Genomic DNA, 19,873 nt, shown 5'->3' with positions numbered 1-19,873 from the left:
CCGTTAGTCTGTTGAACATTATCTCGTAATTATGAGACACTTTTGTCATAATCGAGAGCCGGATCTCTTGATCGGAGCTAAAAACCGAAACAAACTGCAGAAACTGAGACAGTCAACTACACAACTGAAACAAGAGAGCTAGTTAAATGAAGTGAATGGTAGCTTGTGAAAACTAAAACTAAAAATGACAAACTGTAAATGATAAGCATACATTTTGATGAACTGACATCGTGGTAATTCTTTGAAATACTCCACATAAGTAACATGAGGCAGGAAACAACCGTTAAATCACATACTTAAATCTATTAAGTATGCAAGTTAATTTATTTTAATATGAACATTAATAGTAGACATACAGTCAGACACCTCATAAAACAGATACACATTTATTTTCCTATAAGCCACGGACTGTAAATAATCAAAAAGAAGTTTATTTTTCCAAACAAAGAAAAAAACCTGCAAGAACACACGGCGTTTGTAGCTGCTGCCTTTTCCCCTTACATTGAAGATTATCCAACAGTAGCGTTCAGTATCTGTTTACTTATGTAAAAGTACTAATATCACACTGTAAAAATGCTACAAGTAAAAGTCATGCACTGACTACCACAGTACATTGTTACGGGTATAATCAGGAAGATGCACTTGTATATACCGATGGGTCTTTACATGTTTTGTATGTGAAATCATAATGTGTAAAGTAACTGTTGCTGTCAGACAAATGTAGTGGAGTAAAAAGTGCAGTATTTCCTTCTGAAACATCCTGAAAAGGCATGAAAAGAGAATACCGGAGTAACGTACAAGTACCTCAAATTTGTATGTAAACACGGCTCTCGAGTAAGTGTACGTAGTTACCTTCCACCGCTGATAATGTAGGTTCCGTGGCGTCTTCTGTCGGGGTAAAGCCACCAGCCTAAAAGGACATGAAATGTAGGCATTTTCCATCTGTTACCCCGTTTGCCAGCCGCTCTGAATCCTCTAAAGCCCTTTGTCTCAGCTTCACTGCGCCTGTAGTTACCGCTCTCTGCCTTTGTGGGGCAGTAGAGCACACGGTGATGTTTCAGACAGCTGTGTGTTTCAACGTGACGCAGCTCCGGTGGCTGCCCGGGACAAAAATCCCTGCAGCAGGTTCAACGTCTGGGGGGGGCAGGTTCAACGTCTGGTGGGGGGAAAGACTGAAACCAGAAGAGTGGAGGCTGTTAGAGCAGCAGATCAGTGCCCGCGGGCTTTGAAAATGACATGTTCAACTTTCACATGTGGTTGTAAAGTTCTGGTGTCCACATACTTTTGGCTGTAGAGTACTTTCTCTAATGTAAAGGGTCACTGCCGCTACATTCCCCTGAGTAGTGTTGTGTGTTCGATCTACTTTATGCTGCTATCTGATAAACTTCCTTGTTATTTATTTCTGGCTGATGTGTTTTTGTATCCAACAGAACAAACCGTTCACAAGTGTAACCAGACAGCACAAGAGATGACGCGAAAGACACGTGGGGGTACTGGAGGTGTGTAATATTTGTCATTTAGACAAGCGTAATTGTAATAGCTCATCTGTAGAGCTGCAACAATCGGTTGATTAATCAATCAGGAGAAAATTCATCAGCAGTTATTTTGATAATTGATTATTTGTTTCATTTTTTTTTCAAGCAAAAATCCTATAAATTTGTGGTTTCCAGCTTCTCAGCTATGTGAATTCTGATGCTTTTCTTGGTCTTAAACTGAATATTGTTTTTTTGGCCGGCTGGTTGGACAAAACAACACGTTTGATGGCGATGGTGTTACCTTGTGCTCTAGGACAGTGATTCCCAACCGGAGGTGGTCGTGCCCCAGGTGGTACTCCTGCATTTGGTACATGGAAAGACTGCGGAGTAGCTCAACTGCTTTTTAAAAAAATATATAGATTTGAACTAAAAAAAAATGTGTATATATATATTGACATATTGAGTCGGCTCTAACACCTGAGCACCACACGTTGAGGGCGCATGAAAACTAGGAAGCAAGCGAGCAGAGAAGTTGAAACACTGAACTAAAAGTGATGGATAAATAGTTGAAGCGGTTGAAATGATTTGAAACTGACGGGAACCACTGCTCTAGGATATTTTAATGCGCACTTTTCACTTTTTTTCTGACATTTTATAGACCAAATTCGGAGTTGTCGACTTAATCGACAATAAAAAATAATTGTTAGTTGCAGCTCCACTTGAGTGTAATTAGAGAATAAAATGAATTTATGTCCAGAAAAACATGTGTTCATCTTCACTGTCATTTGTTTTGTTTGTCCCAGAATGATCCACGGATCTCCTCAGGGTGCGACGGGAGCTGCCTGACTTCACCTCTGCTGTTTTATAACACTAATTAATGTGTGTGCTCAAGCAGAAGGCAAACCTTCTGGTAAGATTTCACTCGTCATGACAGACAGATCAAACCAGGGGCCACTTTAGGATTTTCATAAGAAGTGTCTTTGTTTTGTTCTATTTCTGTTCTTTTGTAGGTCTTTAACACAGCCAGTTACACCAATTGGACTGAGCCAAGATGGGGTGCGTGCGTGCGTGCGTGTTTGTTTGTTTGTTTGTTTGTGTGTTTGTTTGTTTGGTGTGCGTGTGTGCGTGCGTGGAACTGTGTATTTATTCCTCTTCTTGAAGATCCACACTTGGACTAGCCACATCACAAATACAGTTTATTATTTGAACCTAATAATTATATTCGAGCTTAAATGAGCTTTATTAATTTGTTGTTTAGAGTATAATATCTTTATATGAGGCCACTTCTTTTCTTTCTACTGTTTTTGTACTACTTTTCTATTGCTGTTAGTGCTTCGGTCATCACAACATAATTTATTTTCATCGAGATGCATGGACAGTTGATGTTTGCTACAATGCACTTTATAGCATAATTTTAAGATGTTTATTTATATCTGTTTGTAGACTTTGTTCTTCCCTTTCTACTACAGTTATTTAAATTTAATATAAAGCTGCACTAAGCAAGATTTATATATATATATATATATAGATATATATAGAAATACTGAATTTCTGTCTAAATCACAAAGTAGGGCTGCAAAAGAGAATATACCATCCACAGTTACTGAGACCACAAACTGTACATTCACCATATTCAAGTGAATTATTATCTGGTGTCGTGTTTAGATGCTTCTCTCCGGACAGGATGTGGAAACTTGAAACTGACAAACAGAACAAAACGTCTCATAAGCAGCAGCGAGAGTTCAGCACAGCAATAGATGCAAGTGTCAGTGTTCTGTGTTTTGTGGGCTGGTAGATTTTTATTTTTTTTTCTCTTATGTCATATTAGAGTGATTTCAGAAAATGTAAAGTTAAAAGGTCAGTTCAACCAAATCACAAAAAAAGTCGTCCAATTCAGATAGTTTTGGCTTTTAGAGCTGAAACAATAAGTCGATTGACCACAAAAAATTATTTTAATTATTATTTGTTGTTTTATTTTGTTTTATTATTATTTTTTTTTCCAAATAAAATGCTCAGTAAAAATACCGATTCCAGCTGCTCAAATGTGAGGATTTGCTCCTTTTCTCCGTTTTTATAACTTTGTAAATTGAATATTTTCTTAGTTTTGGACTGTTGGTCAGACAAAGCAAACAATTTGAATATGTCACTTTGGGCTCCGGAGAAATTTTAATGTATATTTTTCACAATTTACTTATATTTTATAAACAAAACAGTCAGTAAATTGAGAAAATAATATCTTAGTTGCAGCTTTGTTGTCTTTATTTGCAGAGGTTTTGGGATCTCCAACTTCTCTCCAGCTACAACTTAAAAAAAATTTTTTTTGTCAGGTTTCAGGTTCCCATAATTTGGGAGATGTAAACAGAAAGTACAATGTTGGTATGTTTCAGCGACCTTTGCTGTGGGCTACAACTTGAGCCCAATTCTTTTAGCCCCTATTTTGTTTTAAATTTTGGCAAATTAGCACCATCAACAATACGTCGAATTAGCCATTAGCAGTCCCAGTTTGCAATGTACCCATGGGTTTGCAGACAACTGCCACTGGATCACTTTGACAAGGAGGAAAACGTAAAAATGTGATGATTCTCAGGCAAGTTATGCAATTATAAGGAGCATCTTTTTTCCACGATTTCTGAGCGAATTTATGGACATTTATATGCAGTTGATCTCGCAGACAGCAATATCCTCGGGAAGTGTAAGTCAGACTGAATCCAGAAATAGGTGTACCATGTCTGTGTGTTCAGATTTGACTTGAGTTGTCACTCCCAGAGAGAGAGAGAGAGCAATTTTAAAGTAAACTTTATTTTAAAGTACCTCAACTGCCAGAAAATTCTCAGCGAGCCTGTGGATGATTCTCAGCAAATAAAACTAAGAATAATAACTTAACTTGATAAAGTGAAACTGGAGTAAGTTGGAAAGTATGTTTTTGTGATTTGCATGAATTGGCCGTTTAATACATGTTACCTCTCGATGCCGTGTGGAGCTGAAGTTGCCTAGTGTAGCTTTAACTGTCCATCTTTGTATGATCTCTTGTAATTGTTTTCATGAATCATTACTGGACTGACATGACAGATGACACACGGGCACTAATTGTTTAAAAAGAAACATTCTAAGTAAATTGTCAGAGTTTGCTTTCATGCCTGCATTTCTATTATTTGAGGAATACAAAGATAATTGTTATTTAATAAAAGTCAGTAAAACGAAACCGTCTTTCTCTTGAAGTGGAAAAGGAGATTTTAGAAATGCTAACATTGCCAGTGGACCTTTCTCAGTGTTTGCTTTGCAAAGCTCTCAAAAAGCCCCATGAAGGTTGTCTGTGCAGAATTTGTCATCCACAATCGTTACTGCTCCTACACTGGAACAAAATGTTTTTTCGCTGCGAGGAGAATAGTGTGCCTGGGTTTTTGGCAGATTACCAAACATCTGAGGGGATTTATTCTCAAACTTTCAATCTTTCTGTTCCTAAACAAATGGAAATATCTGGCAGGTTTGTAACAATAATAACAATAACAATATTTGTTTCCAGTGCTGTTTCTAGTATATCTTTAAAATAATAATTGAATCAAACAAAATCTGACAACTTGTGCTGTTTTTCTTTTCCTTTCAAGGTTTTAAGACGCAGAACTGACCGAACAGTGCGGTTTGTTTTTGGTGTTAGAGGAGCAGGTTTGTGATCTTACAAACACCCCAAAAACTGTGCTTTTGTAATACATGCATCTGCCTGTCTCTTATTAGCCTTAAATAGGGATATATTGTACATTTTCTTTACCAGGATAACCAGAGCTGTTTGATTATACAAAAATATTTGATGTGAATAATCACCTTTAAGATTCGTAAAGGATTATGTGGAATTTAGGTTTGCCTTAAAAAAAAAAAAAATCTGCGATAAAGTGCATTTAATTAGATCTGTGAAGGTGTCAAATATAACAACTGATTACCTGACAGTAATTAATCAGTGACATCTGTGAGCTCATTGGTTTAACTGACTTTTAATTAAGTCATCTCTTCCTCTGTAGTGGTTTTAATGGCCCCAACTGGAGGGTTAGTTCCAGCAGCTGTTTATCCTGATGAACCAACTCCTAATATTAACAGAATGTTAGTGGATGGAAATGCGCATTTACACACATTTTCTTTTGCCAGTTTTTTTTTTTTTTTTAAATTCAGTGACGATTTCCACTACAACTGGATTCAACCTTAAAATCCAGGCGACTTCTTGGTCTAATGACATGATATTGGAGAGCAGCGCTCTGTCCGTCGAAGGGTCGGAAGGATCCGTTTCGGTGTTTTCATCCGCAGCATCTCGTTCAGGCGAGTACGGCGTCTGACTCGGGCCTCGCTTTTGTTTGCTTTTTCTTCGCCGTCTTTTTGTGTTTTGTGTCGTTAACTGGTATTTCTGTCCCCTATTTAATATTTTATGCCCGTGAGTGTGTCAGTTAATGAGGAGTTTAATTGTGGAGTATTTGAAACATTAAAACTCTTGGAGCTAATGGGAAACGCATCTCATAGGGCACGCCCCCCGACTTCTTAGGGGTCAACGATGAACAATAAAAGCATCATAACATCATAACAGCAAGAAGTCCACGTAGTTTTTGTTGTCTGGCGGCTCTCCGGTTTAGATAGCTCTCTGAGGCCCACGCCCAGGTCCGGCTGGACTGGGCAAAGTCTGGCCTCGCTGATAGAGTTGGCGCTGCAGTGCTGGTGCACCCCTGAGACATCTGTTGCACCTGAGCGGGTGTTTCCAGCAGCTGTACTAATGTTAGCTACAGCAAACGACGCACAAGTCACCGCTTCACGTATAAAGTGAAACTGGACTCTGCCGTGGGGAGACTGGGGTAACCAGTTTCATGTTTATTCGACAACATTACAGGCCGTTTACTGTTGAAGGCTATGGCCCCTTTTTTTGCGAAGGAAAAATGGCTCAGACTTTGTCCAACAAGTTTAGTCTGATCTAATGTATGTTCTCCAGTGAAGCCTGGAAGTCGTGTGGCATTGTTTGCTTAATTTAATACTTTGGATTTTTTTCTGGCCAATTGTCTGAAAGCGACAAGCTAACGTTACATTAAGTTATGGTTATATAAGTAACCTGGCGTTTACTTCACCTGTTCTTCGAATTCCTAATCTACCACTGATTTTGACGTGGTCTGTCTGTTGGAAATCGCTTAAACATTGCATCGGTAGAGAACGAGATTCTCCACCATGTTCACCAGCTGGTCTTCAACTGCGTCTTTCCGCTGTTTGGTGCGGAGCAGGTAGTGGACGGTGGCTTTTTAGGGCTTTTTCCTCTGCGAACGGTGGAAACAGCTGCCTGCTGGAAATGAGGACGATGGGAGCCGTGAGAGCGAACCAAAACAGTAAAGCTGTGGTCGGAACAGCTAAACAGTGAGCTGAACTCACTTCAAAGCTGCGTTCGCATCGATTTCACATCGTCATCGGATGCATTGTTATTATGAAAATGTTTATTATCGCCATCTTAAGTAGAAGAGACACAAGCGAATGTTTATGCTCACGTGTGTTTCCATACCGACACATAGAGAGTGTTTACAACCAAGTGTGATGGCTCATTTTGATCAGAAGGATCAAAGTTATTGATTTGTTGACTGACAGCGAGTGTGCGTGCGACACCTAAACAGCGGGCGGCCTGTCGCTGGGTCTGGTCTGGTTAAAAGCCAAAGTTTTTTTTTTTTAATCAAAGTAACCAAACAGCTGAACATGTGGGAGGTGTGCTGCTGCATCACTAATGCACAACAGTTAATATCTGAGTATTTTCAGTCAACGCAGACTTTCGCACCGAGCCCTGCTTTTGCGTCACAACCCCCCCCCCCCCCCACGTTGATGGAAAGGGTCTTCGTTCCGACACGTCGTCGTGATAAAGTCTATCTCTGGAAGCGTTTCACAGCTCTGCCGCACCATCAGCAGGCTGACGCGCGTACCTGCGGCGTTTCTCACCTCCCTGTGCCACCTTGCTGAACTCAGATTAGACTCGCTGCTCTCACCTGCTGAAATAACCTGGCAGCCGCAGACGGCGTGAGCATATTGATCCTGTTACCATGGCAGAGAGCATCCTTTTTTTTTCTTTTTTTTTTAAATGCAGTGTTTTTGCGCAGGGCAGGTCACTGCAGCTGAACATGATACCAGTCAGATTCTTATATAAAAGATTAAGATAATCATTAAATTAAAAGGAAGATTAGTATCAACATTTCTTTTGAAAGTCTGTCTTTTCAAGGAATCTTGCTGATCAGAAAATTGATGGAGACCGGGATCGGTACAACAGTTAAAACACAAACAAATAAAAGACAGCGTGATCAGTCTATATAATGGCTATTAAAAGGCTGAAGAAAAGAGATGGGTCTAAAGACGGGGTTTCTAAAGACGTCATTGGAGGAGAAGATCTAAGAGTGAGTGGGGAAACTATTCCGCCATTCAGGAATGTGTCTCTCTGGGATTTTGGATTTTAACTGGGAGCGTGGAATGGCGAGCAGTGATCTCTTGGTCAGCAGATCTCCGGGGGTCCGGAGGTGGAACAAACTATGCCGAACACGCTGCTGTCACAGAGCTGCTAGCTTGGCTGCAGACTCTTGATTCTGTCCCGTTTCTATTGACGCTCAAATGACTGTCCGGGTTTATTTTGCAGCCAAAATGGAAACACGCTCCCGCAACTTCATCTCATTACAGTGTTTACGCCTGCAGCTGCACCTGAAGCCTTGCGGCTCTCATTCTCTTTTATTGTCTCTCTCCCCTCCCCTGTCGTCGTCCTCCTCTCGCCGTTGTCCTTATCTTCCTTATGTCCAATTGTTTACCTCCCCCGTCCCTCGCTCGGGCTGCAGGCTTATCTCTGTTCGTAGGACCGGCGGGCTGTTCCGATCACAGCTCCGCTGCTTTTGCAGGTGGGCTCAGCACAATGTGCTGCTGCTGAAACTGACACCAGTCTCTGAGCTATGTCTCCGTGCGTGGCTTACAAAATAAACCGTACACTACAGAAAGAGCAAGTGGTGAGTGGGGAACATTAAGTACATGCTAAATTAACTTTATATGTTGATGGCTAAGAGAATGTGCGTGTTCTGTTCTTCTCCATCTTTCTTTTCCACGGTCTTCAGTCAGTCAACAGGAGCCACGGATTCTCTCGGTAACATGTCCACACAGGACCTCACTTAAAAATGGAGTCTCTCTAACTCTATTCTTGACCAGCTGACTCTCTGTGATTGCGTGTGCGACCCTTGGAGAAGACTTTTTGATGATGAATTAATGTTAAAAGCAGTATTGCGTCATTTTGTGAAACCAGGATACAGGTAACAGGTTTGGAAACTTATTTGAAGTGACTCTATGTAACTAACTAAAAAATAAAAAATAAAAAGAAGCCTTCCTCTTAAATGAAAAGTTGAATTCATAAACAATAAAACACCACAGGGATTTGGAGCTACAGTCTTACTTTGTCTGGTTCTGGTAGCTCATGGTGGCTAATGTTAGCAAACTTTAGGAGTAAGTGACATTACTGCCTCGGTTTTCTGGTTTTCTGGCTCTTTTCTACTTCTGCTACCGCAAAGCCTCATTTTAGGATTTCAGTTTTAGCGTAGCGTTATCGTGTCGTTGAGACTTGTGGCGAAACAGGCTGCTGCTGATGGCAGATGGGAATGTTGTTAGTTTCGCAGGTACTTAGTCATAAACCAAAGAATTGGACAAATGAAATTTTGACCGGCCGGGGCCAGATGAAAAGTTAAGATATCACCAAAGCCGTTACTGTTCATCCTGAGGGGGGAAAATTTCACGGCAATCAGTCCTAGAAGTCGTTGTGATATTTCACTGAAAACCGCAGAAGTCAACCTCATGGTGGCGCTAGAGTCAGGGATCACCAAAATCTGAAGAATTCGTCATCCGGGGACCATAAATGCCTTTACAAAATTTCACGGCAATCCCTCAAATGATTGTTGACATGCCTCAGTCTGGACCCAAAGCGGTGGGCTTGACCGACCAGCTCATTTTGCTGCTAGCGCGGCTAAAACCTAGTCCTTCAAACGATGTACGAAACGAAGCGCTCTTCAGCTCTGACTTCAAGAGTTGTTCTCGCGAACTGACTGTGCTTTACTAAAAAGCAAAATAAAAAAACAAACAAAAAAAACAGAAGACTTTGAACGGGAGTGACCTCAACCTTTCCATCCTCACGTCTTTTATTTCTGACACACCACGTAGTTCTTGGATAAAACTCATCTGGGTACCCAACTCTCCCCTCTGCCTCTTTGCTGCTGGGGAATATGTAAACATGGCGGTGGCAGAGACACTGAGATCAGTGAATGCAGCTCTCAGCTGTAATTGCTATGCTGAACATGGAGGGTTGCTTGACGATCTGCACTTCACTTCAGCTCAGCTGCACTTCGCCGCCCCCCCCCCCGTTTCCTTTTTATCCAGGCAGGCTGAGTTTGTATTGTTGGACTGACATTGTGAAGATTAATTTCCCCTTTCCCTTCCTTATCAGTCTTTTAAAAAAAAAAATGCTTTGTGATGAGCACATCTGCAGTTGGTGTAAAATCTTTGTTCTGCTGCATAAAAAGAAGTTTTGGGCCGATCTGCTCTTGATGTATGGATCATTTTTAATGTAACATTAAATCGGATTCGGTCCCACCTAGGTGGGAGTGTTACGTAATTCAGCTTCCAGCTAGGTTTTGGAGGCAGACGTTGCTCATTACAGCCGAGCCAGAAACACGCCTCAGTGGTTTTTCAGCTTTGTGGGGCATTGTGAGTTTATTGGGGCATAATTATGTGACCGACATACGGCAAAGCTTGATTTTTAATGCATAAAGCGATCTGGGTTTTTCCTCTGGTCTTTTTTGTGTGTGTGTGTGTGTGTGTGCGTGTGTCTTGTGTTTTGGATAAAAGTGTTTACCTCGATAAGAGTCGATCTCTTTACTTTAAATCTGCAGTTTGATCAAATCAAAGGAGAACTTGGCAGCGAGTCTTTCCACCCCAGAGTCGTTTCACAGGACAGAGTCCGGCTCCACTTCCGATTGCCTCCTTTCATTTTTTATGAACTGAGAGAGAGGTTTGTCGGGGACGCCGTACTGGTGGAATAAAGACACGCAACATTACTTCCTGTAGCGTTTCATCTGCCATCTGAGACTCTAAAACGACGCGGTACACACATCGCATTAAATAAAACACTAAGATTTTTCCACCGGTGTCCGTTAACACAGCGCGTGATGCTTCCTTCATTTTTCCAGAATGAGATGTTGCTTTTTTCCTAAGGTCTTATTAGATTGTGAAAGGAGTAGTTTATTTACTCTTAATCGCTTTCTTGCCGAGTCTTAGGCGCCATCTTCCCAGGTGCACGATAATCATCATGATTCTACCATAATTAGGTCTTTGTACAATGTAGGGTCAATAATTCTAACAGCCCTTAAAATCTACGATAGTTTCCATAAGATTAAAGTGGTATGGAGCTGATTTTAAACCAGCCCTGATTATTTATTGTACGCCAGACATGTCAATAATGTGTGAGGGGAAAACTGCCTCTGGATCCGCGCTTAACGTTCCAGTCACCTCTTCTGACATCTCGTGTGACGGCCACTGTCGCCACTCACAACCTCTCAGAAGAGCTCGGTTACTGTATTTCACAAGTTGTTTGGGTCAAATCATTGTTTGGTTCGTTTTGTGGTGCAGAAAATGTTTAACTGTAACCTGAGCACTTACACGCTGGGACGCATGGTGTGTCCTGTAGCCTGCACAACAAACGCTGGCCTGTTGTCCAAACCGTTGACAGTCAACTTGTGTTTGACAGATTATGACATAAAACGACCACAACCCATGCGGCTGTTTTGTTTGTAGTCTTTTTGAATCTCTTTGTACTTGTTTTGTGTCTCTTTGAAGACATTTTGCATCCGTTTGTGGTGGTTCTGCATCGTTTTGAATCTGTTTGCGGTCATTTTGTGTGTCTCCGAGGTTGTTGTGTCTCTCTGTTGTTTAGAATCTCTTTGTGGACGTTTCTTTTGTCTCTTTTGACCATTTTGCATCTCTTTGTAGCTGTTTCAAGTCCGTAATTGTTTTGCATCTCTTTGTGATAAACCACCACAAAGAAAATTCTGCCGCCTGATACGCTTGATGTGGTGGTTTTGCATTACTTTGTGTCTCTTTGAGGTTTTTTTAATGTCTCTCTCCGGGATATTTTGGGTCCTCCGACCCCCTGGGCCTGTGCCTGGTGTCTGGTACGCAGGTTCAGTAATCCATCCATGTACGAATGTACCGTGAACAAACGGCCCAGAACTCTTTTAAACAGCGTTCCCTCTGATCCATATACGACCCAATTTTTGGTTCTCAGTCTGGTTTCTGAATGTACCTTAGTTTCCCTCGAAATTATGATCATTTTGGAGTCTTTAGATAGTTTTTTCCAGCATCTGGCATCGCTGGTGAGATGAGAAGGCCTGTACCTGTAAATAATAAGTTACAGCTAGCAGCTTGTTAGCTAATCATTAGCTTATTAGGAAGACTGGACACATCTTGTCCAGAGGTAACAAAAGAATCCACCTCTCAGCACCGCTAAAGCTAACAAAGTGACATGTTATATCTAGTTTGTTAAACGTACAAAATCTGACGTGTTTCTTAGCGAGCAGCTGCCACACACTGCCCCTCTTAAAACCACAACTCATCAATAAATTAGTTTTGTTTTATTAGTATTATTAGTTACTGCTGGACAGAGCCAAGGTGGCTGTTTACCTATTAGCAGTTTTTCTGCCAAGCTAAGCTAATGCATGCCGACGGGCTGCTAGTTGTAGCTTCATATTTACCTTCCAGAGACTGGATTCTTATATCGTCTCATCTAATTCCTGGCAAGAAAAGCAATTAAGCGTATTCCCAAAATATTAAATATATCCTTTCATTTAAAAAAAAAAAAAAAAAGGCCACTGCTGTTTTGTTTTTTTTTTTTTTTCAACTCTCGGTGTGTTTATTCAACAAATTTTCACCACAGTAATATTCATGCAATACTACTGAAAAACACAAAAGCAGGAGAGAAATTTCTGAAACATTTTAATCCCCAAATCCAAATGTTTTTTTTTTGTTTTTTTTTTTTGGGTGTGTGTTTTCTACATTCGTCCATCCATCTCACGTCAGCTTTCTAATGAATTACACAGCAAAAAACTGGAATATAAGGTTGAGAGGGCAGTAAAGTGTAAGGTAGTGTTCCCAAGTACAGAATTTTAATTGTATTCTCCTCGTGCTGAAAGACAACTCAGTCATCAAAATGAACTTTAAGGATATTTGCAGGATCTTGCCTGTTTTTCAGAAAAAAAGTCCAAATATCTCACTTGTTAGATAATTGTGTTAACTGCTCGATGAAAAGGTACAATTTCCATTTTCCTTATCATCCATGCAAGTAGAAAAATTGGGATTATTCATCGGAGTTTTGTACGCTTTTCTCCTATTTGTCAGGTTACCAAGCAGATGATTGTGCATGGCCACAAAAGGAAATGTCCTTTTCGGTTAATTCATCACCTGAAGTGGTTATAAAAGAGTTCGACTGTTCACACTGATAGCGGTGCCGCAGCAGTATTCAGTACTGGTCCCAGTTTGACGGGAGAACTGGTTAGAAAAGTAAGAAGATACCCGATTAACACGTACTGCTGACCATGAGGTGTTTTCAGCTGCTTGTTATTGTTGATTGCTACTACACAGTGGGTTTAGGCATCACAGGCAACCGTGAGAAGGACATTTTGGGTGGGAAAATCTCCATACATCTACTTTTATGGGACACCACAACAACAACAACAACAACAACAACAACATGACGACACACATTAAAGAAAAATGTAGCTGTGTGAAAGCCACAATGGCATGCTTCTACAGTTTGTTTGGTTTTAAGAAGTCATTCAAATTTTCATTAATTTTTAATTCTCAGAGAGAAAAAAAAAAACGGCTTCAGAGTTCTGGTGGCACTAAAATAAAACAAATCATAAATATATGCATCTGACATAAATAAATAACTCCCCAAAAAAAAAAAAACAACAACACACACTTCACAGAAACGTATCTACCAAACATGAAAATGGTACAATACAATAAACACACAATAGTGCCATCAGTCTTTTATGCACTGAACCTCTACTAGAAAGCCGATCGCAGCCTCCTTCTTCTTCTTCAGATTGTTTTTGCAGCGATCGAGTTTTTCCAAACATTTGAACATATTGCTTACGGATTATGTTGTTTTGTTTTTTTTGTTTTTATTTACTCTCCGTCCAGTTTTTATTTTTTGTTTAACAGTGAGTCGGGTGAGTCCATGTCCTGTCCCGTTTCAGTATCTGCAGTATAGACCACATTCAGGAGGCTACAGCGCGTGATTGTCTCACTGGGAGTTTGTCTTCATCAGAAACGATGGAATCCGCAGTGAAGCTACAGCGTATGTCAGACTGCTGATAGTTTCCTGACGCCACACTTCCTTCCTCACTTTTCTCCTCTCGTTCCATGCTCGGAGAAAATCTTCCTCTTCAGCTCACACCGGCTTCACGTGTGAGCAGGTCGCCCGTAAAGCAGCAGCAGCAGCATCTACACACAGATCTCAATGGGCGTGGCCACCAGGAGGCGTCCTCTTTCGTTGTTTTCCCGGTTGACCCGCTCGTAGCTGCCGGTGGAGGACGGCGAGCTGTTGGTGGACATGGAGGAGTAGTGAGTGTCCATCATGATGTTTCCCTTCGCCGCCACACAGGCGGCTGACAGGCTCTGCTGCTTCAGTCTGTCCACTAACACATCTTCTTCGGACGAGGACGAGCTGATGTCCAGAGGAGGAGCACTGCTCGCCAAACCGCCGCCGCTGCCGGTGCTGTTCCCGTTCTCCATGTCCAACATCCAGCACTGGTTGAAGTAGCTGAAGACTTCTTTGACGGAGCAGCGGCGCTCCTGCTCGATGGAGAGGAGTCTACGAAACATTCGTAGGGCTTCATCAGTGAAGCGGCGCCACTGCGAAGGCACCGTGCCCGTCCGACGCCGCTGCCAGCGAACAAACTCCTCGTAGAAGGCATCATTCGGCATGGCCTTCTCCCAGGGGAAGTTTCCCGTCAGCATGCAGAAGAGCAGCACGCCAAACGCCCACACGTCCGTGCTGTAGTCCACGCAGAAACCCTCGTGCCGCGAGGTGTCGCACAGCTCGGGCGCCGTGTACGGGATCGTGCCGCTCACACGCTTCACCGGGGAGCCGGCGCGCCGCGTCATGCCGAAGTCTGACAGCTTGACCTTTCTGCACTCTTTGTCAAAGATGAGGATGTTCTCAGGCTTGATGTCCCGGTGGACCAGCTTCTTACAGTGCAGGTAATCCAGGGCGATGGCCACCTGGTGGACGCAGCGCTTGGCCACCGTCTCCGGGAGTCCCACCTGAGCAGAGAGCAGAAATGTGAGGGCACACGTACAGGACACCGACACTGAGCGTACCCGGCTGCGATGGGGTGTGGTCCTGTAGCGCCACGTTGCGCACAGGTCGCGGGAAAAGCGTGCATGGCAAGCATGGCAAAAGCCGGCCAATGTGTAATCACGCAGGAACGCGGCATGCATGCATCTGCATCTTGTGTGGAAATGACAATTTATGGATACCCCCCAATATTTGGGGGATTAAGAATGAATCTGGATTGTGTTACAATGAACTCTGATGTATTTGCAACAACGGCTTGCAGTTTATTTTTTTAATGTGTATATGTAGGTATCCGGGTGGTTGGCGACAGACGAGCCATCGTTACTGCCATCAAATGCCATTACGATGAAGGTTTTTAATCCACAAAATTTAAAAATGTGCAACAGTTTAGTTCAGGTTTAGCAGACGCAGACTTCTTCTCTGCACCTGCCCCTACAACTGTTACTTTTTTGGGGGGGGCCACAAGCCTCTGCTCCGTGAAATGGGTTTTACTTTCCTAAATCTCGAGCGGTCTGCCTACACAGGGTCAACGGTGAGTCTCCACTGTCTCTTTTACGAGCTTCGTACAAAGTAACACTTCCTGGTGGAAATTCGACTTTCACGTGATTGTGTTTCAGATGTTTATTAATTGATCAATTGAAAGTTCCAGGAGACGGTCTGAAACTTTAAAAAGATTTTTCCATCCAAATGTAGGATGAATTTTTTTTTTTTTTTTTTAAATGCCAAAAGAAAAGGCAAATTAATGCACATTTCCATCCGCCACCGTTCTACGAAAACAAGAGACCGCAACAAGATGACCTGACTAAAGAGCTGAAATGGTAAAGTTCTGTTTGTTTCACGTATTAATTTGAGCAACGTTACGATCGGCGCAGATCTGACGTCTTCATCTGCCGCCATTGAAAATTCACACTTAAACAGGTGGTTGGAAACGCACCCCGGGGCCCGTTTGGATCGGGTAATATAAACACCCCTGATTTGCAGATCTGAGTCTCAGCCCGTCTCACCTGCGGGGGGATGATGTCGAACAGATCTCCGGCCAGAGCGTACTCCTGGGCGAAGATGTAGTACTCGTCCGTTTCGAAGGCGATGCCGTACATGTTGATGATGAACGGGCAGGGCGACAGGTAAAGGGAGATGCTGTACTCTCTCAGGAAGCTCTTCAGCTTAGTGGTCTTCTTCCGCAGAAACTTCAGGGCCATTTTTGTGCCTGTGAAACAAGGACAGTTACGTAACTTCCAATCTCATTCCTCACTTCTTGTTCTTTTCCACCCTATTAAAGCGTTTGGAGGATTTATTTCACAGCCGCCCTACTGCATGCGAGAAACTTAATTAAAATCATTTCAAATTTCATGAATAATTAAAGTCTCCAATGTCATTGAATTAAATCCTAATGGGTTTTTATTTTTCCAGCAGATTTATTAAGTATTTCAAAATCCTCTGCCAGAGTAGTCGTGTTCCAACGGAGTAACCGGGATGTTGCTGATCTGCTTTCACGTTGGGGATTTCGCAGCAAAGTGATGTTTACAGCCGCAAACATGTCCTCGCAGAGAGACGGCAACAAGATTAGAAAGCCATAGACGAGAAAAGAGCCTCATTAATGTAAAGGACGCACAAAAACACGTTACGTTGTGTGGAGGGAACACGGAAAGGCAATTTGTGAGAGCGTGGGTCAGAAGCCTTGGCTCACCTCGTCTCCCGTCAGCGGCCACTTACTGCCCAGAACGAGAGCGAAGAGAAAACTAGCGGGGCTAATCGCATTCCCCCCAGACGGTAAACCTGGAGAGCCGCCACTTCTGCCTCCCCCTGCACCAAACAGTCGGTGTGTCGGCGGCGGTGAGAGGGGACACTTGTCCGACGCCACCGGATCAGCTCTGCAAAGTGCTGCGCGCATTTTGCAGTGTGCAGCCACTCTAGGAAAGGTCGAGAGGGTTCCCAAAGCCAAGAGGAACTTCCGCCATGTCGGTGGGACATTACAAAATCAAACAGATCAGAAATGTTCTTAGTGGAACATGAGAAGATTATTCTGTCTTACTTCGATCACGCTCTATGTTTTGCTACAGTCTCATAATAGTTTCAGGGATGTTTAATGTTATCATTTTGGATGAATGTTGCCATGGATTCAGTGGGTTAGCCCAAGGGCTACAGCTTGAGTCCCATCCTTTCAGCCTACATTAGTTTACATTTGCAAACTGGCACCGTTTAAAAAGTACGCTGAACTAGCGCATTAGCAGTTTGCCTGTTTGCAGTTTACCAATGGGCGTCCAGACAGCTGTCGCCGGATTACTCTGCTGGTGGAGGGGGGAAAAAAAAACAAAAACCTAAAAACATGGTGATTCTCAGGCAGGTTTTCCGCACTTACAAGAAACATCTTTTTCAGGCCTCCTGGCAACTGGATTTCTTAAAAGTAACTAATGAAACATGTAGTATCACATGCCTCCATGCAGAGGCAGCAACATTAATGTGTAAATGCTCAAAACATGTGCAAACAAGTCTGATGATCACAGTGTAGCCGCCGCCCCCCAACAGCTGGACTGTAGCACAACGATTAAGTAAATAACTACGTTCCTGGCCGTGCAGCTTGCTGTAAACACATCTGATTCGCACACGTCACGTAGCGGCTTGTGTTACTTGTGCTGCGGCAGTTTCGTGTTCACATGGAGAATTATTTGCTTTGTTGTTAGGTCAGATGTTGGCTAATATGCAAAGATAACCACCATCTGCTCAGGGGAACTCAGCTGACTCTAGTAAAGCTGCAACTCAAAAGTGTTTTAGGGCACAAACTAAAAACCTTTTTTTTCCCGTCCAGTTGTTGCATATTTGGCTGTAACTTGTGCTCAGCACTGGAACGCCCATAACACTCTGTTCTTAGGAAACTAGTAGTTATTTACACATTTTTACATGGAAAAAAAAACAAAACACCCTTGTTTATTTAGTCGGCCCATCCAAATTTGGCTCACAAAATGGACAAAAGCATGGTTCATATAATGGTGAATATGGAGCCAAAACATTTCAAATGACGGTTTGAGATTTTAAGCGGCCAGCTGTTTTACAAACATCTGCCCTGGTAAAGTGCCCTTGAGCAAGAAGCCGTCTGGTAGCTGACCCTGACCTCTGACAAACCAAAAAAAAAATGTTCTCTTAAAGCAGAACTGTTCTGCACTTTGAAATCGCTTTACTAGTCTCACTGTGTTTTCATGAAATGCTTCTGTAGCCTCAGTATGTTCTGTAGCCGTAATGTGAAAGAAGAAATGAACAAAATCATAAAAATATTGAACTGGATTTGGTTGACAGATGCTGAAAATTAAAAGACTGTTGAGGATCAGGACCAACCTACTTCTAACTGAGCTCTGAGACTTTCCAAAGAGAGATATTGACATTTGAGTCGTGGGCCCGTTCAACTATTGCCTCATTCTGCCGATTTAAAATGCATCTGCACACAATTATGCCTCGAAGGTTGGAAATGACTTTGCCTTCCGTCCATGCACATCCACCGTTAACGTGACATTTATCCCGAGCAACATTAGCAATTTGAGGGCAGACGATTAAAGCCACGCCCGTTCTCTGATGGTTCTGAAAGGACGGCGGCGGCACGATAGCAGATAGTGAAACCGCAGGCACACGTGGTTTTTCATACATCCTCCAAGTTGCGCATTTCAGTGGCCAGCGAAGGCCAGAATTAATCTCAGTGAAAGAATGCAGGCTCTCTGAATGGGAAGTGCAACTTCAGCTTTGTGCTCCATAAAAGAGACTTAAGAGACTCGGAGCAGATGGTAAACATTTTGGCTTTTAATATGAAGAGGTTGAACACATTTTCTGTTAGTTAGGCAGCGAATTCAGTCAGTCTGGATCCTGATCTGTGCTGAATCAATTCAAGGAGAGGCATCGTACATTACCTCAGATTTGGTTTTTCTGAATTCATTTCTGAAAGTAAACAATTCACATCTGAATAAAAGCACTTCACCTGTGCGCTGATTAAATGTTTGAGCAAAGGGGAAAGAGAAAACAAAAACACCAGTATTTCCGGTTCTCTTTCCAGAAGCTGCTGCTTTGATACCAATGTGAAATTGAAGTGTTTGCAACCTGAACTCTGAACGGTTGTTATGTAAAATGTCTCGGCCTAACCACGACGAATCTCAGAGCAGGGCCACGGAAGCGCAACAACATCCCATTTTCTCCAACTGCAACCCTGCAGATTTGCTCACTTGCTCACTTTGAAATGCAAACTTTCTGCAGCTCCTTCCAGGGAAAGACGGACTCACCAGTTTTAGATCTTGTGGTTTCCTTTTCCCCGTAGGGTCTTGTGGATTAAAGCATCAAACACCAGTGGTAGAAGAAGGATTTAGATCATTTACTAAAACACTATTAAAACACCCAATTCCAAGTAAAAGGTCCTGGATTCAAAATGTAGAACTAGAAAAATATTATTCCAAAATATTCTAAATTCTTTCGTTTTTTTTTTTGTTTTGTTTTTTTAAGCAAGGGGTCCTTGATTTTGATTAACCGAAAAAATAACTGTTGGTTGCAGCACTAGTTATTACCTCTGATTTTGTGGACGACCAGGTCCACTTTCCCGTAGGTGCCCTTGCCCAGTTCACGGACGACCTCATAGTATTTGTTGATGTCCAGTTTTTCCAGGTTCTGTGCAGCGATCAGCTGAAGTTCCTCCAGGATGTCGATGGAGGCGCGGGAGCCGTGGGGCGAGGAGTTCATTCTCGTGGATGGACGGGCCGGGGCCAGGGGCCGAGGGCTGGTCTGGAGACGGGTGTTCCTGTAGAGCGGGAGGAGCAGGAAGGAAAGCAAGGTTCACCGTGTGGAAAAGTATCCACCCACATCCCCATTCCCACACAACCCCCACTGTATACAGAGCGCACACCTATTGTGCTGTACTGACACATACACAAACGGTTACCGCCATCACGGGGAAATGAGAGCGCTTTGAGTCCAGGCCAAATGAACTGTTGTGTAACCTTTGATTTGTGTTCTTTTGTCAAGACCACAGGGCTCCAGTACAAAGACAGAGACT

The 19,873-nt window shown here is 42.6% G+C and overlaps 2 protein-coding genes across 6 annotated transcripts in view; one reads left to right on the top strand and one right to left on the bottom strand.

Annotated features, from left to right (window-relative positions):
- LOC120788357 (transcription factor 20-like) overlaps positions 1-19,571 on the top strand; it is a 27,414-nt gene extending 7,843 nt beyond the window's left edge. For 2 of the 5 annotated variants that reach the window (XM_040124120.1, XM_040124119.1), the window contains 2 exons: positions 1,431-1,499; positions 2,279-3,610. In XM_040124120.1, the coding sequence (XP_039980054.1) occupies positions 1,431-1,472 (42 nt within the window). In that variant the 3' untranslated portion in view covers positions 1,473-1,499; positions 2,279-3,610. Of the gene's footprint in view, positions 1-1,430; positions 1,500-2,278; positions 3,611-19,476 lie in introns of those variants that run through there. The other 3 variants (XR_005707226.1, XR_005707225.1, XR_005707227.1) reach the window with 3 other exon arrangements.
- Positions 13,448-19,873, bottom strand: part of LOC120788358 (serine/threonine-protein kinase SBK1-like) — a 19,753-nt gene continuing 13,327 nt past the window's right edge. Inside the window, exons 2-4 of the mRNA XM_040124122.1 lie at positions 19,389-19,618; positions 15,855-16,057; positions 13,448-14,816 (exon numbers count right to left, since the gene is read on the bottom strand). Of these exons, the coding sequence (XP_039980056.1) occupies positions 13,995-14,816; positions 15,855-16,057; positions 19,389-19,560 (1,197 nt within the window). The 5' untranslated portion in view covers positions 19,561-19,618 and the 3' untranslated portion in view covers positions 13,448-13,994. The remainder of the gene's footprint in view (positions 14,817-15,854; positions 16,058-19,388; positions 19,619-19,873) is intronic.

This window comes from Xiphias gladius, chromosome 3 (assembly GCF_016859285.1).
Source record: "Xiphias gladius isolate SHS-SW01 ecotype Sanya breed wild chromosome 3, ASM1685928v1, whole genome shotgun sequence".
In the NCBI taxonomy this organism is placed as follows: domain Eukaryota; kingdom Metazoa; phylum Chordata; class Actinopteri; order Istiophoriformes; family Xiphiidae; genus Xiphias; species Xiphias gladius.
Note: the sequence above shows the minus strand (reverse complement) of the source record. Positions and strands in the feature narration are given on the sequence as shown.